At 52.6% G+C, this 15605-nt stretch overlaps 1 protein-coding gene and 1 long non-coding RNA gene across 3 annotated transcripts in view; both read right to left on the bottom strand.

Annotated features, from left to right (window-relative positions):
- Nucleotides 1-2255: 2255 nt before the first annotated feature.
- Nucleotides 2256-2956, bottom strand: LOC142881232 (uncharacterized). The gene is made up of 2 exons (XR_012925534.1): nucleotides 2763-2956; nucleotides 2256-2731 (listed from the first exon to the last, which is right to left on the bottom strand). It is a non-coding gene; the product is annotated as an uncharacterized LOC142881232 (long non-coding RNA).
- A 62-nt stretch (nucleotides 2957-3018) lies between these two features.
- Nucleotides 3019-15605, bottom strand: part of LOC142881231 (collagen alpha-1(XII) chain-like) — a 42401-nt gene continuing 29814 nt past the window's right edge. The window contains exons 45-76 of one of the 2 annotated variants that reach the window (XM_076015375.1): nucleotides 15073-15218; nucleotides 14218-14347; nucleotides 13975-14117; nucleotides 13476-13605; nucleotides 13053-13172; nucleotides 12814-12966; nucleotides 12599-12715; nucleotides 11954-12106; nucleotides 11579-11653; nucleotides 10988-11127; nucleotides 10550-10673; nucleotides 10275-10418; nucleotides 10013-10177; nucleotides 9873-9911; nucleotides 9653-9791; nucleotides 9063-9205; nucleotides 8860-8969; nucleotides 8459-8617; nucleotides 8293-8370; nucleotides 7920-8006; nucleotides 7778-7831; nucleotides 7454-7549; nucleotides 7288-7341; nucleotides 6535-6588; nucleotides 6389-6442; nucleotides 6194-6265; nucleotides 6027-6062; nucleotides 5746-5812; nucleotides 5463-5642; nucleotides 5278-5346; nucleotides 4999-5169; nucleotides 3019-3245 (exon numbers count right to left, since the gene is read on the bottom strand). In XM_076015375.1, the coding sequence (XP_075871490.1) occupies nucleotides 3187-3245; nucleotides 4999-5169; nucleotides 5278-5346; nucleotides 5463-5642; nucleotides 5746-5812; nucleotides 6027-6062; nucleotides 6194-6265; nucleotides 6389-6442; nucleotides 6535-6588; nucleotides 7288-7341; nucleotides 7454-7549; nucleotides 7778-7831; nucleotides 7920-8006; nucleotides 8293-8370; nucleotides 8459-8617; nucleotides 8860-8969; nucleotides 9063-9205; nucleotides 9653-9791; nucleotides 9873-9911; nucleotides 10013-10177; nucleotides 10275-10418; nucleotides 10550-10673; nucleotides 10988-11127; nucleotides 11579-11653; nucleotides 11954-12106; nucleotides 12599-12715; nucleotides 12814-12966; nucleotides 13053-13172; nucleotides 13476-13605; nucleotides 13975-14117; nucleotides 14218-14347; nucleotides 15073-15218 (3461 nt within the window). In that variant the 3' untranslated portion in view covers nucleotides 3019-3186. Of the gene's footprint in view, nucleotides 3246-3922; nucleotides 4232-4998; nucleotides 5170-5277; nucleotides 5347-5462; nucleotides 5643-5745; nucleotides 5813-6026; nucleotides 6063-6193; nucleotides 6266-6388; nucleotides 6443-6534; nucleotides 6589-7287; nucleotides 7342-7453; nucleotides 7550-7777; nucleotides 7832-7919; nucleotides 8007-8292; nucleotides 8371-8458; nucleotides 8618-8859; nucleotides 8970-9062; nucleotides 9206-9652; nucleotides 9792-9872; nucleotides 9912-10012; nucleotides 10178-10274; nucleotides 10419-10549; nucleotides 10674-10987; nucleotides 11128-11578; nucleotides 11654-11953; nucleotides 12107-12598; nucleotides 12716-12813; nucleotides 12967-13052; nucleotides 13173-13475; nucleotides 13606-13974; nucleotides 14118-14217; nucleotides 14348-15072; nucleotides 15219-15605 lie in introns of those variants that run through there. The other variant, XM_076015376.1, reaches the window with a different exon arrangement.

Here is a 15605-nt window from a genome sequence, read left to right on the forward strand (position 1 = left end):
GACGGCGACCAGACGCAGGATTACATTTGCAAACACAATAAAAGACGATTAGCGGCAATAAGAGAAACAGATGTGTGAGTCTGAGTTGTGTAGCCACACAAGACGCCGAGTCACCGCAGCAGCTACACAAGCAGCCGGCCCACCAGAGACCACCAACCAATCAGGAACCTGCGTGTGTGTGTTGTTTTTTTTTTGTTTGTTTGTGGAAAATAAAAGAGTGGCCGCCAGCAAAAAGCAGTGGATTAAAATCCATCAAGCAGCTCAATGGTTCATACAAAGTGGCAGAAAGTCAGTAAACAATGACAAGACTTTGATTGACAGCTCTGATTTGATGACTGCTGGCTGCTTAGATGAGAAATATATTTTTTTGTATTTGTGTTCCCGCATCAATCACCAGGTTTCAATGTCTCCTGCTTGCAGATTTGGAATATCAATGTTGTTCCTCCACTTTGTACACCACAAAAAAAAAAAAGGTGCGAATTTGAGAAAAGTCTCCTCTTTCCTGACTTGTTAGCGAACAAGTGAATCAGCTCAACACTTGGACTGCCATTGATAAGAGCCAAGAATCACTGTGTCGAACCGTTTGAAACTCACCACTGTGTGGCGACACGCGTCGCTGGCTGCGGGCTGCTGATAAATCACAAACTCTCCTTTCTTTTCTTTTCGTCTTCTCTTCTCTTTTGCTTCATTGTTGTCGGGTCTCCGAGCCGCAGCAACAGCTTTGCTTTGGCTCCCGCCGGCTTCCGGAATCAACTCCGCACGTGCGCAGTCAAAACTGACTGGGTAGTCAGTCGATGCGATCACGATCTGTTCAAGTATTTTTTTTTTTTTTTTGAGTGTATATTTGAGCGCGTCGATTAATACGATGACAATCGCAATCGAGTGAGATTGAATGAATGAAACTTTATTGTTCACCTCGCACGAGGTGTTCGAGGGCCCTGGGAATTCCCTGTGTTTTGCCTGAGTCCGCCCTCATCGCCGACAGGTGAGCGGGGAGTTCAGCCGCACAGCGTCCCCTCGGTTCACGGTGTGTTGCGTTCACGGTCACCGACAGAGAATCTCCATCCTGCGAGTTCCTTCCAAAATAAACTGAACTCGTAGTTTGATTCGTTTCTTGCTCAGTTCTCAACAACAACAACAACAACAACAACAACAACAACCAATAAAGCACAAAGTAAAAACTCCTCGGTGTGAAACTGCTCACTGGATGTTCTGAGGCTGTGATGTTTTTTTTTTCAACAAAAGCAAATGAAAATCCTGGAGAAAAAAAAGAAGAGATTAATTAAAGTTTGTTTTTTTTGTCTTTCCTGCTCTCTCTGACTTGAAACACTGAAGTCGTTCAAGGGATTCGAACCGTCGACTGAGTCATGCGGTCGGCTCGTTTGAACGGCTCGCTGGCTGCTGACTGGTCTGATTGGTGGCTGCAGTAAATCTGTGGGGCTGGCGGTGGCGGCGGCTGAGAAGGTCTCCTCAGAGGAACCAGAGGAAGTGAGGTGGAGGAGGAGGAGGAGTTGGCTCAGCCTGCACTCTGACTTCACCTCCCCATGGAAGTGGTCTCCTCAGGGACCAGGACTCAGAGCTCAGCTTCATATTTCATGCTCTCACCAGCGCTGAGTCACTTCCTATTACTTCACTCACAAACCTCCTTTTCATGCAGCTCGCAGTCCATCAGCTTCTGGCCTCCTCCCACTGCTGGAGTTGTAAAAACTATCAATGACGACATCTTTTCTGTTCTGCTTCTTTTTTTTCTTTTTTTTCTCTCCACTTGTGTGACTTGAAACCAAGCAGCGAGTCGCTGATGGAAAAGTTCCTGGAGGGTTTCTGGGGGGGGGGGGGGGGGGGTTTGGTAGCAGAACAACAGCAGTGTCACTTTGGTTACAAGGCTTCGTCTCTCATCCTGACGTGGATGAGAAATGACCATGACCATCTTCGTCTTCATCTTCATCATCGTCACCACCACCGTCATCTTTATCATCATCAACAGCATCTTCGTCTTCATCATCGTCACCGCTATCACCATCATCACCATCATCTTCATCATCATCACCACCAACACCATCTTCGTCTTCATCATTGTCACCACCATCGTCATCTTTACCACCATCATCACCATCATCTTCATCATCATCAGCAGCAGCAGATCTTCAGTCTCTTCATCTTTGCTGCCTTATTACTATCATCATCATCATCATCATCATCTTCATCATTTAATATTATTTCTGGCTCGGCGGCGACACAAAGGAGACGACGACGGGAAATTTTCAGTAGTTTTATTGAAAAATGCCTCTTTTTTTTGTTCAGAAATAAATAAGAATTGACTGTCGGGCTGTGTGTGGACAACTCATAATCTGCTCTCTCCAAACAGGCGAGGCAGCGACCGGTCGGGCACCTTCTGCCACCTTCACCGTCGCCGAGAGGAACGACGACAACGACGTCTTCTGGTTACAACCAACACAATAATAATAATAATAATAACAACAACAACAACCACAATAATAACGAGGAGGACAATAATAGTCATTATGAAAAAAAAAAAAAAAAAAAAAGTCACTAAATATACACCACAGACATGCATCTCCACGCTGGTCCGACCACTGAGCCGTGACAGGATGAACCGATAAATATGATGATGACGGGAGAGAGAGAGAGAGAGAGAGAGAGAGAGAGAGAGAACTGTGTGTAACTGCTTCCAACTTCCTCTGTCTTTCTTCTTCTTCTTCTTCTTCTCCTCCTCCTCCTCCTCTCCTTCTCCTCCTCCACACACACACACCTGCTGCCATATGATACAAGCAAAAGACTCGTGGAGAAGAAAAGAAGCTCACGGGTTGTTGTTGTTTTTTTTCTTCTTCTTCTTCTTTTGTCTCGGATCCCAATGTGACCTTGGTCTCCATGTTTGAAGGTCAAACTCCTCCCACTGAGCCCCCGAGCGACAACATTAAAAATATTTTTTTTAAAAAACCCACACAACAACAAACAAATAAAAAAAAAATCGAACCCCCCTCCCATCCCCTGCCCCACCCCCACACACAGCCCAGGTGTCAAACCTGTTGGTTTGTGTATAATGTGCATAAATTCCACGTAAAAGAACAACAGGATGAAATAAAATAATCAACAAAAAAAACGACAATAACACAGGTTGAATAGACAGAAAGAGTCTGGCCGCTTTTTCTCCAGAGGACGCCGTCCTCATAGCGCCCTCCCTGGGCGCTGGCGGGGCGGGACAGCCTCTCCCTGGCTGTCGGGGGCTGGAGATAATGTTTGGGGTGATGAAGGTGTGAACACAGTCGACATGCACAACAAAAAAACCAACACAAAAACAGGCTGCAGCGCTGCTAACACGGCTGGCTAACTAGCACAGGGCCGGCTGCTGATTGGTGCAGAGCAGAGGTGGGGGGGGGGGCGTGTCCATGGATTGATTCATGGATTGATTCGTATTTGGAACCCTTGAGTCGTTTTTCTGATTCCTCAAGGAGACTCGCTGCAGTGAGTTGCTTTCATTTCGCCCGGTTTCATTTCAAATTGTCAATCGGCGGTGAACATGGACACGCCCCCTTTCTTTCTTTTCTTTTCTTTTCTTTTCTTTTTCTTTTTTGTCAATGCCAGTTGATTCAGCGCCGTTCACTACAGGTGGGACTCACTCGGAGCGCCTCAGCGCAAACAATCGTTAAAAATAAAGGAGCCGTTTGTGTTTGTTTGGCGGAGAAGCAGCAGGTTTTGTTGCTGTTGGTGTTTGCAAGGCACAAGCTGAGGAGGCGCAGATGTTAGAGCGGCTTTACCAGGCGGATTAGTGGCGATGGCAGACGTCGCCTGCAGGGGGCGACGCTGCTGTTCCTGCGTCACTCGGTCCACAGTACTCTCAGGACTCGGTTGTTAGTATTTTTGCTATTGCTGGTTGCTGCTGCTGTTGTTGTTGTTGTTGTTGTTGTTGCTGTTGTTGCTGTTGTTGTTGTTGCTGTTGTTGGGTTGCATGCTCCGCCCACTGAACTCTGCTCTCTGATTGGTCCTCAAGATGCAAAACAGGCGACAGGCGCTGCAGCCGTTGTTGTAGTTGCTGTAGTAGTAGTTGTTGTTGTTGTTGTTGTTGTTGTTTTTGCTGTAGTTGTTGTTAATGGAGCTTCCTTCGAGTGAGTTTGTTTGTTTGTTTGTTTGTTTGTTTGTTTGTTTGTTGGGGGTGGGGGAGGGGTTGAGTGAAAGCGGCGGCAGGGAGCAGAGAAAGTGAACTACGGTTAACCTGAAACAGGACGGAGGGGGTCAGTCACGGAGCAGGAGCCAATCAACAAGTTCCAGGATGTCATACATGCTATTATAGTGTAAACACACACACACACACACACACACACACACACACACACACACACAGCAGCAACACTCGCTCATGTTTCCAGCACAGAGTCGACTCGCCGGCACGGCTCATTTTAATGAACACATTTAGTGAATCATTTCAAGCAAAAAGTGTTTGAGTGAATCAGTTTGAATCCAAAGTGACTCGGGAGTCAGGAGTGTGACTGGGCGAGGTGAGACAACTCTCTGCTGGAAGCTTCCTTCAGTCCTTCTGGGATCTCACATTTTCATTCATTTATGGTTCTTGATATTTGTTTCTGCTGTAAACGGGGACTCGGTGAGTCAGAAAACTGGGATTTAGTGAGTCAGAAACTGGGACTCAGTGAGTTAGAACACTGGGACTCAGTGAGTCAGTGAGTTAGAACACTGGGACTCAGTGAGTCAGTGAGTTAGAACACTGGGACTCAGTGAGTCAGAAAGCTGCAGCAGCTGCTGCCCAACTTCTCCAAAATCCCGTCGCCTGATATTTCTGCAGCAGCTGAAGGAGAATGTGCAGGTCACGGTCGACTGGTCAGAAAAACCAAACTTCAGAGCCAATCAGCAGTGAACCAGCTCGATGTGAATCCCCAGAGAGACCTGATTGGTTTCCCTCTCACTCACTCACTCACTCACTCAATCATCACTCACTGACTCACTGACTCTCGGGCCGGGACTCACCGCTGTATCCCTGTCCGTTGTACGGGATGCCCACACACTGGGAGGAGTCGCAGTATCCCGCTGCTCCGACGGGTCCTCGCACTCCAGCATACCCGGGGCGTCCAGGGGGGCCACGGGGCCCGGCGGAGCCTGCGGGGCCTGGAGATCCGTTCCTGCTCTCGCCTGGAGGACCTGGTGGACACACACACACACACACACACACAGCAGCCACTGCTGTTGAGAACTTGAGCTCCCAGGAGGCCCTGAAGGTTCCTTAGAAGGTCAAGGTGGAGGTCACACCTGGAGGACCTCGCTGTCCTCGCTGGCCAACCCCCGGCTCTCCTCGCTCTCCTTTAGCTCCCTCAGTCCCTGAAGGTCACACAGCAGTAGTCAACATCAGACGTCCAGAACCAGAACCCTCTGGTTCCTGCGGGAACGTCCGAGACTCCGGACTTTACATCAACTTGTCGCTTTAAGCCACCGACCTCGTTCTCCCTGCTGGCCCGGCAGACCCGAACTTCCCGGGAAGCCGTTGCGGCCGGCCGTGCCCGCCTCTCCGCGGGGCCCCTGCCTGCCGGGCAGGCCGGGAGGTCCCGGGGCCCCCTGGTTGCTGCTGAGGCCGCTGGGGATCTGGTTGATCATCGTGTTGACTCGAGCCATCTGACCTGCAGCATCACGGAGGGAAGACAGGGGGCGTGGTCAGACGAGGAGGAGAGTTCGGCGGTCAGAGGTCAGAGGGGTGAGGAAGGGGGCGGAGCCACGTCTTACTGCTGATGAGATGTTCGCACACTTGTCGTGCGATGGAGCGCATCATGTTCTGAGGAGCAAAGTCGCCCTGCAGGAGAGGAGAGGAGGCTTCACGTCAAGGTGTTTAGTATTGTGTGGTTTTGTAGTGTTGTGTGGTGTTGTGTAGTGCAGTGCTGTAGTGTTGTGTTGTTGGGTTGTGGTGTTGTGATGTAATGTTGTGTTCCAATGTTGTGTTGTAGTGCTCTGTTGTACCGTTGTGTTGTTTTGCAGTGTTGTGTTCATTGTTTAGGTCTCATACTCACTCTCTCTCCCTTGTCGCCTTTGGGCCCCGTGGATCCCTGAAGAAGACAACAACCACAAAGAAGAAGAAGAAGAAGAAGAAGAAGAAGAAGAAGAAGAAGAAGAAGGAACCGTCAGACGGTGTCAAACTCCGAGTTCAAAAGACTCTGTGACTCAGTCAGAAACCCACTGGAGATCCGGTGTCTCCGTGGCTGCCGGGTTTCCCTGCTGCACCCTGAAGTCCTGGAGATCCTGGAGGACCCTGGAGGACACGGGAGAGAGGAGGAACTGTCAGGAGGAGCAGGAGGAGCAGAGGGAGAAGGAGGAGCTCCTCGACAAAGCAGAACTCTGCTGTGGCATGTGGACTCCAGCAGCCGGTCCTCACCATGGGCCCCGGGGGGCCTCGCGGTCCGGCGGGTCCATCCTGTCCTTGAGGGCCCTGCAAGCACAAAGAAGACGTCAAGATGAAGGAAGACCTCCTGGGTTCCTGTTGAAGACCTGGGTCTTGGTTTCTGGTTCCTGAATACCTACTTTGATTCCAGCTGGTCCCATGGGGCCAACAGGACCTGGAGGACCACGGGAGCCCTGCAGACAGCAAAACAGGGAGCTCAGAACCTGCACCTGGGCCTGCTGCCTGGAGGTGGACTTCACCTCAGATCACTCTCACCACTTTGTCTCCACTCCAGACACTGAATTTGATCTTCTGAAAGCCTCTCGGTGGATTTTATGAGTCGTCCACTTGACTCTTTGATGCTCCCTCAAAACATTTACAGGCAACAGAACATTTTCCACATCTCTTTTATTGGCCATTATTCTGAAGAGGAGGAGGAGGAGGAGGAGAACCTGGCAGCTCCGCCAGTCATCCACCTGCACCCCGCTGCTCCCCTCAGCAATAGCTAGGTGGAGCTGGAGAGCCCGCAGACACCAGCTGTGAGTGGTGGCCAAACGGGCCCACGTCCAGGGGGATTATGGGAGATTTGGGTTAAGTAGCAGGGATCCAACCCTAATCTGCTCACTTTACTAGCTGATGTCGTACAGTTCCTGGAACTTTCAGAACCTGTCTACAGGAAAAGTTCTAACACCAGAGTGGAGGATTAGGAGGAGGAGGAGGAGGAGAGAGAAAAGGAGGAAAGTGGGGAGGAGGAGGAGGAGGAGGAGGAGGAGGAAGAGGAGAAGGGAAGAGCATTAGGAGGAATAGAAGGTGAAGGAGGTGGAGGAAGAACAGGAGGAGGAGGAGGTGAAATTCTTCAGACAGAATTTGACTCGAAATTAGAGTTGACCCACCTTCTGTCCCGGTAGACCAGAATCTCCAGGGTCTCCTTTTGGTCCAGGTCGACCCTGTGGACACAACACAGGATGCCTCAGCTGCTGTGTGTGTGTGTGTGTGTGTCTGTGTGTGTGTGTGTGTGTGTGTGTGTGTGTGCGTGTGTGTGTGTGCAGGTCCACTCACAGCCTCTCCAGGGATGGACAGGCCACTGGGCCCCTGAGGGCCCGGCAGGCCCATCGGTCCAGGAGGTCCCACGTCCCCTCGGAGTCCCATCGGCCCCTGAAGAAGGAAAACAGGAAAAAGGTCAGAGGTTGTCCAGGAAACCTGATGTTTCCTGATGTTCTTGATGTCTGTGAAGGTTCTCAATTGAGGTCACTGGACAAGAACAAGTCCAGTGACCTCGACTTAACAATTCTACAAGATAATGTTCTTGATGGAGGAGAAGCCAGCAGCCTGGAGGAACCAGAGATGGCTGATGGAGGTTCCTTTCTTCTCAGAGGTACTTACGGCAGAACCAGACTCTCCCTTCTCGCCTCGGGTGCCTTTGCTGCCAGGAGCTCCCTGAAGGAAGAAGAGAAGATGAAGAGCCGTTGGTCTCCAGAGGAGATGCCTGCTGAGTGAAGGTGAGTCAGCCTTGACGTGAACTCACCACAGGACCCTGCACTCCTGGTTCCCCGCTGCCGGCTGAGGTGCAGCTGCAGGCGTTGGGGAGGGACGGACACTTGAGCTCATCCCTCTGGAGAAGGAAGGAAGCAGGAGGAGATGTGAGATTCAGGGAGGTTCCTCTGGTGGAGTAACCAGGAACCTTCAGCAGAGCTACAGAAGCTGCATTTTTAGCGGAAACGATCAAAGGTTTGTGGAGGACTGAGGGTAGGACCAGCCTCAGAAGATCACCAGATCCTGGCTGAAGGTCAGAGGGGAGAGGAGGAAGAGGATGAAGAGTAGGAGGAGGAGGTAGTGGAGCAGCAGGACAGGACGAGAAGAATTGGGGAGCAGCGAGGAGCAGCGAGGAGGTGCCTCACCATGGAGGGCAGGTCACAGCAGCGGTCCCTGCTGGTCCAGCCCAACGTGCACACAATGTCAAACATCTGCAGCTGGAACTGTGGAGCAGAAGATACAGGACGAGTCGTCGCTTGGTCAACGCTGTCTTCAACTCTGTGTCTTCCTGTGTTTGTGTGTTGGACTCACAGTGGCCGACTCTCTTGCCGAGCCTCCAGCCTTGGACATCTTCCCCAGGACTTGGTAACCATCACTGGAGGTGTTTCCTGCTGCCTTGATCTCCTTCTCGCCGGCCGGCTGACAGTCCACATTGAGCTTGACGCCGGTGGACGAAACCATGATGTGGAGCTTTTGTGGAGGAGAGCAGAGATAAAGAAGTGACCTTCAGAGGCTGGAGAACATCTGCAGAACGTACACCACTTCTAGGGTCCATCTCTCTTGCTTGCTTGTGTGGGTGCGACTTTGCTTTTTTAATCTTTTGATCTGGACCATGACTCTGTTAAATAAATAATAAATCTATCTATCAGCTCTGACTGTGGATCAGAGCAGGTCTCCATCCATCCAGCAGGAGGAACATCTGAAGGCCTCACCTTGTGGAAGCTCCCATGGAAGATCCTCTTCACCTGGTCCGAGTCGAAGGTGACCCTCTGGATTCCGCCTCTCTCGTCTTGGTTGTAGAAAGACACCGTCTGGCTGGAGGCTGAGGAGATAACGAGGAGACACCAGACCATCACTCCATCACCTTCATCATCTCCATCATCTTCAGCAGAGCCGTGATTTGAGCAGGACTTACGGTCCACGGTAACGCCCGTCTCCGGTCGCTGGTCTTTGCTGGACACCTGCCAGACGTCAAAGGCCTCCGTGGGAGAGTCGGGAAGGAGGCGGAGCATCAGAATGATGGTGTAGGAGTGAGGAAGGCCGTCAGGATGGATCTCACTGGGTGGATCACACACACACACACACACACACACACACACACACACACACACACACAAAGGAGACCAGATGTTAGCAGGAGGTGCTAGTAGCAGGCAGTGACATCACAGAGAGGAACTGCTGACACTGAGAATTTAGGATGTGAAGATTTAAGTGGAGTTTTGATGTTCTCAGACCAGAGGAGGAAGCTCCTCTTCCACTCCCCCCCCCCCCACCCCCCTCCATAACATTCTCCCTCTCCTCCTGGAGTCTGGCCAGTAAGGGGCTCGCTGGGCCCAGTGCTCATAAACCCACTGACCCAGTGGGCACTGAGGTCGTGCAGAGTAGAACCTCTCTCCTCCAGGGCTCCAGACTTTCGGAGAGGCGGACCTCCAGACGGGTGGTCCTTGACTGGAGGCTCCTCAGCGACATTCACACGCTCCGACCTCACAGTTAAAAAACACTCACGCTGACGGCTGGCTCAGGTAGGCGTTCCGGTGGAGTCGGTAGGCAGTGAAGCTGTTGAAGGAGCCTGGCTCCATGGAGACGCCCTGCAGGGAGCCGTACGTCTTTTCAGTCAGGTTGAAAGCCTCCAGCATCCGGAAGCCTGAAGACACAACATCCATGAGATCCGGAACCCGGAGCAGATCTCAGCCACAGACCTGGTTGGGTCACAACCGGCACTCACCTGGCGACGTGAAGCCGTTCAGGAAGATCAAGGGGCAGGCTGGAAAACAAGGAGGGCAGCAGGAGACCTTTAGCAGCTGGGAGGTGTGCTGTGGTTCCAGCAGGTCTAATCCAGGTCCTACAGGTGTGAAGGTGACTTACTTGACGACGCCGTCTCGCAGATGAACGTGATCAGATTTTCCTTGATGGTGTCGAAAGCATCGAAGTCGTCCACCACGAAGATGTGCCTCTCGCTGGGTTTGCTGCCGATCTGCTGCAGCTCCACAAAGTCCACGTCAGCGACGCCGATAGAGAAGACGCTGTAGCCTGAAGACACGAGGACAGGAAGTGACGGAGCAGCTGGGAGGCGGGGGTGTGGAGGGTGGACCTTCGTCAGGCCAAAGCTTCCTCCGCCTGCTGTCACCTGCGTGCTGGAGCTTGGCAGCGTTCTTCTTCACCTCATCCTGCGAGCGACCATCTGTGATGGCCACCACCACCTTGGGAACGTTCCTCCGCATTCCATTCTCCACCGAGAAGGCCTTTTCATAGGTGTGCTTGAGCGCCACACCTGTGGCAGAAGGGGAGCGAGTGAGGAACAGAAAGTGGAGGAGGAGGAGGAGGAGGAGGAGGAGGAGGAGGAACAGGAAGAGGGTGAGGAGGAGGATCTCCTCTGGTGCAGCAGTGGGCGGGAAGCCTCACCTGTCTTGGTGTTTCCGCCCCTGTAGCGGATGTGCTTTGGCGCCGCAATGGCCACGCCCTTGTCCTGGTAGAAGCTGAGCTTGAACTCCGTCTTGGCTTCGTCACTGTACTGGACCAGGGACACCTGTGAGGCAGATCAGATCCATGTCAGGGAGTCCTAGAGCTCACCACGTTTCCTGCAGGTCTCATCTGGTCCTTACACGTCTGATCTGGTTCATACAGGGTCTGATCCGGTTCCTGCGGGTCTGATGTGGTTCCTACAGTTCTGATGTGGTTCCTGCAGGTCTGATTTGGTCCCTACTGGCCTGAACTGGGTCCTACAGGTCTAATCTGGTTCCTGCAGGTCTGACCTGGTTCCTGTCGGTTTACTCTGGTGTCTTCAGGACTGATCTGATCCTAAAGGGTCCAATCTGGCCTTCCAAACACACCAAGACGTACCTGCATGCCAGAGGGTCCGACGACATCAAAGGCCGAGATCATGCTGGAGACAAAGTGCATGACTTTGGTGAAGCTCTCTTCGCCGATACTCCAGGAGCCGTCGATCAGGAAAACCACGTCCGCTTTGGCTCCTTTGCACACTGGGGGTGAGCGACAGAAAGAGAGGAAGTCAAATGCCACCAGACAAAACTCTACGTGTGGGTTCCAGTGGCAGCGGGCCGGAGGAGCTCAGCAAACGCTCAGCTGAGAAACTGAGACGTCAACAGTGGAGGAACCAAGGAGCGTGTTGGAACCCGAGGCAGCGCTAATGAAAGCCAAACACAACCGAGAACATGTGGCAACCAGACGTCTGGAGCGGCACTGAACTCCTCCTCCAGCAAGTCTGGTCCCTAGCAGAACCTCCAGGCTGCCTGTCAACACCTGAGTATCTGCTCCTAAACAGCCGTGTTCTGGTGAGTGCGAGTTGCCAGCAGCACACGTAACTCCCCAGAGTCATCGTAACTCCGCCAGGAACTGGGAGTCTGGACTTCCTGGACCTTCTCCACCAGGAGATCTGTGTTCAGGAAGCAAGCAAGGAAGCAGGACACTCACCTGCCCAGGCGGGCGGGATGGTGGGCGGAGGGCTGGGTGTGGGCGGCATGGTCGGAGGCAGAGTCGGCTTCACCACTGCGGGAAACACACAACAGTAACACGTGTGTCTGGAGCGTGTAAATACAGGATGGAGTCATTGTTCTGGAGCGGGTCAGATGTTCTGGGTGATGTCCTGCAGAGTATCGTGACAACATCTGGATATCTGGTCCAGAACCAGGGCCATTTCAAGGACCAGGACCACATCCAGGGCTAGGTCCAAGTCCAGAACAGGTCCAATGCAAGGACTAGGACCAGGACCAGGGTCAGAGCCAAGACCAGGTCCAGGCCCAGGCCCAGGTCCTATGCAAGGACTAGATCCAGGTTCAGGAGACTCACAGGTGCGCTCCTTGGTGTCCACGCCCGGACCCTCCAGGTACGGCGTCTGCAGGAAGACGGTGGCGGTGTACAGGGCGTCGGGCGACAGGTCCGGGAAGCAGTACTGGGGAACGCCGGCAGGGATGGTCACTTCACGCTGCCCCCTGCTGGATGCTGCAGGAAGGAGGAGAACCAGCAGTCACTCAGTCCGTCAGTAAAACAAGCAGAGACGGCCGGCAATCAGCAAGTCTACGAGGAAGCACACACTGATTCGGAGAGACACGCTCCATCTTTAGGAATGTCAGGATTAACGGGGAAGTTCTGGGACATCAGACTGGATCTGGAACCGTGCCAGCGGTTAATTACTCCATCCAGCACCAACCCGTCCCCCGAGGGTCTGGTATGAGCATCCAGAAGACTGATTGTGCTGCCTGCTTCTCCTGACACCAGTCGACTGAAGCCACGCCCACAGCTGATCACGGCCCAAACTGCAATCTATGTTTTTGATCTCCTCCATGTGTGCGGGAATGAAAAGCAGAGCAGCTGACAGGTGGTGAGTCGTGTCAACGTCGTCTCCGATCAGCGTCTGCCGGCTCAAACTCAGACTGACAGCCGCTCGGCACCCTGAGGCCAGAGCTGCAACAGCAGCTGGTGCAGAGGACTCACGGTCCACAGGGTTGAGTTTGATGCGGTAGGACGTGGCTGCCCGGTGAGGAGTCCACTTGATGCAGAACTTGTCGTGCTCCACGCCAAAGGTCTCCACGTTGGTGACATTGAGGTAAACTAAAGAGGAGGAGGAAGGGGAGGAGTCAAACCCAGTCCTCGGCCAGCCAGACGCAGAGAAACAGAACAGGGCGGATGTGGGTTCTGCTGGTACATACGTGTGGTCCCCTGTCCGACCAGCGGCTGGCTCATCCCGTTGGTGTACTGGGCCACCACCTTCACGTCGTACTTGGTTCCCGGCTGCAGGTTGTGAAGGGTGTAGGCGGCCACGTCGCCCACAAAGATCTCCAGCGGCTGGCTGGAGGTGGAGTCTGAAGTACAAGCAGGGGTTTTTATTCAGACCTGAAGCATGACTTTTGACCAATCCGGGGAGAGGAAGAGGGTCAGCTGGTCCCACCTGCAGGCGAGTAGATGACCTTGTATCCCTGCACTGGAGCAGACACCGGGTCCCAGGACAGCCTGAACCTGGTGTACCACTCGTCTGACACCCGCAGGTTCCTGGGACTCAGCAGACCCGCTGGGGGAGAGAGAGCACAGGTCAGCAGCCCAGATCACAGGGATCTCAGGTGATCTCTGGGATCTCAGGAGATCTGCAGTGATCTCTGGGATCTCCTGAGATCTCTGGTGATCTTATGGATCTCTGGTGATCTCAGGAGATCTCTGGAATTTTAGGTAATCGCAGTGATCTCGGGGATTTATTTAAGGAGTAGACTGAAGACCTTCCTTTTCCATAAAGGTTACAGTTAGAATCCAATAAAAGCCGATTGATTAATTGATCTCTGGGGGTCACGAGTGATCCCTGGGATTTCTGGACTCTCACCGGTGCGGCCAGGCCCTGTCAGGGAGCCTCCAGGACCCTCGGGGTAGACGGCCTCCACTGTGATATTGTACGGCGTATCGGGCACCAGGTTCTGCAGCATGGCGTTGTTCCTGTTGCCCGGAACCACAGTCTGAAGAAGACACGTAGACACAGAGGTCCGAGGTCAGATTAGCTGGACCGACTGTTGGAATAGTTGCATCAGATCATCTTTCCACATCTGTAATAACTGGGCTGTGTTGTCGGGCTGGTGTTCTTCAACAGGAAGCTCCTCTGGAACCTTCCAGCAGCCTCATACCAAACATTCCTCAGTGAAGAGCTGACTCCGCCACCCCCCCGATCACTCCAGACTGCTGCTTCTGTCACTGTGGGACTTTCCGAGCGTTGCCCGTAATCATCTGACTAATGTGCTGTCCTGAACCAGTGGCTCCAAACCAGTCCATTAACTGAGAAGTTCCAGACCTGATCCGGGGGGGGGGGGGGTTCTGTTGCTGCTACTTACATATTCAGTGATGGGGTCTCCGGTCATGGGGGCGTAGGAGATCTTGTACTGCTGGACGGGACCCTCGGCGTGGTCCCAACCAATGGTCAGGCTGCTGGTGGTGGCGTCAAACACGCGCATGTTCCGGGGAGCGGCGCGTGGAACTGGGCAGAAAAAAAACAAACCAGGGCTTCAACATGAAGAACGGCTGAAGACGCAGAGTCTTCCTCCCATCTCCCCCTCTGGCTCCCAGCAGCTCCTCACGTGTTTTTCCTTTGCCGTCCACCTGCGGCCCGTCTCCGTCCACGTACACGGGCTGGACCTGGACGGAGTAGGGGGTGTCTGGGATCAGATTGTCCAGGTAGGCGTTGTGGGTGTTCCCTGGAACCAGGATCTTCACAAGCAAAGAAGAAGAAGAAGAAGAAGAAGAAGAAGAAGAAGAAGAAGAAGAAGAAGAAGAAGAAGATCAGTCAAAGAAAAAACACATCTTCATGAATCTTCATCTTCATCAAGCTGCAGCTTCCAGCGAAGCCACGTCAGAGTCTCTGGGCCTCCTGCCACCAAGTGGTGGAGAGTCTGGGATAAACAGACGAGGCCTTCAGGGTCTCTGGGACACTTCAGACTCATTGAGGGAAAAATCCCTCACACATCAACAGAAAGTAGAAGAAACGATCAAATGGCGTCCAGCTAAACTCACAGGAAAAGAATTTGCTGCTGAAGTCTTGGAAAAATATTTACTAATAATGAAATAAGAGGAAGAAAATATTTGATAATAGGAAAAGATTTTGATTTATCAGTCTGGATGAAGTGAATAAGAATTAATAAATAAATAAATAAATATATAAATAGGGTTTATGATTCAGTCATTTTTATTTATTGGAGCTAAACCACTGTCTATAAAAGCCGTCCAGATGTTGCAACAGGACTCTGGACTGATTCCAGATGTTGCTGCAAAAACAGGAAGGAGAAGATTCCTCATCAGCAGGCAACCTCTGCATCTGTCCACAGGCCTGGTGGTGGGCGAGAAGATCCACCTGCAGGAGGCGGTCACCTGACCTCACGTCAACTCTGCCCCTCCCCCGGGGCCACGTCTTCTCTGCACGGAGGAATGTGACTCACCGAGTCGCTGCGTCCGGCTCCGGGGGTCAGAGGTCGGTAGGTCACACGGTACTGCTGCACCTGGCCCGAGGCCGGCAGCCAGCGCACGCTGAGGCTGTTGGGAGTGGGCTCGTACACCTGGACGTCCCTGGGTGGCGTGCGTGGGACTGAAGGGGAGGGGGGGAGTGACAGGGGTCAGGAGAAAGTGAAGTGAGGCAATGATGGATTAACACACACACACACACACACACACACACACACACACACACACACACACACAGGCTGAGACATTCCTGTGAGTTTCCACAGGTTAGAAGTCACTTCTGAGAACACATTATTATCCAGAACTGAAACTGTAAAGAGCAGCTCCAGTGGTTTCCAGTGGTTTCCAGTGGTTTCCAGTGTTCTGCAGTGGTTTCCAGTGTTCTCCATTGTTCTGCAGTGTTCTCCCGTGGTCTCCAGTGTTCTGTTCTAACTGTCTTCTCTCTTCTGGTCACAAGCAGCTGACTGCTGCTGCAGCAAGCTGAGGTTCTCCTGCTGAGTTGAAGAGCAGA

This window comes from Nelusetta ayraudi, unplaced genomic scaffold, assembly GCF_046127955.1.
Source record: "Nelusetta ayraudi isolate G7.1 ecotype Tasmania unplaced genomic scaffold, CSIRO-AGI_Nayr_v1 ptg000188l, whole genome shotgun sequence".
In the NCBI taxonomy this organism is placed as follows: Eukaryota; Metazoa; Chordata; class Actinopteri; order Tetraodontiformes; family Monacanthidae; genus Nelusetta; species Nelusetta ayraudi.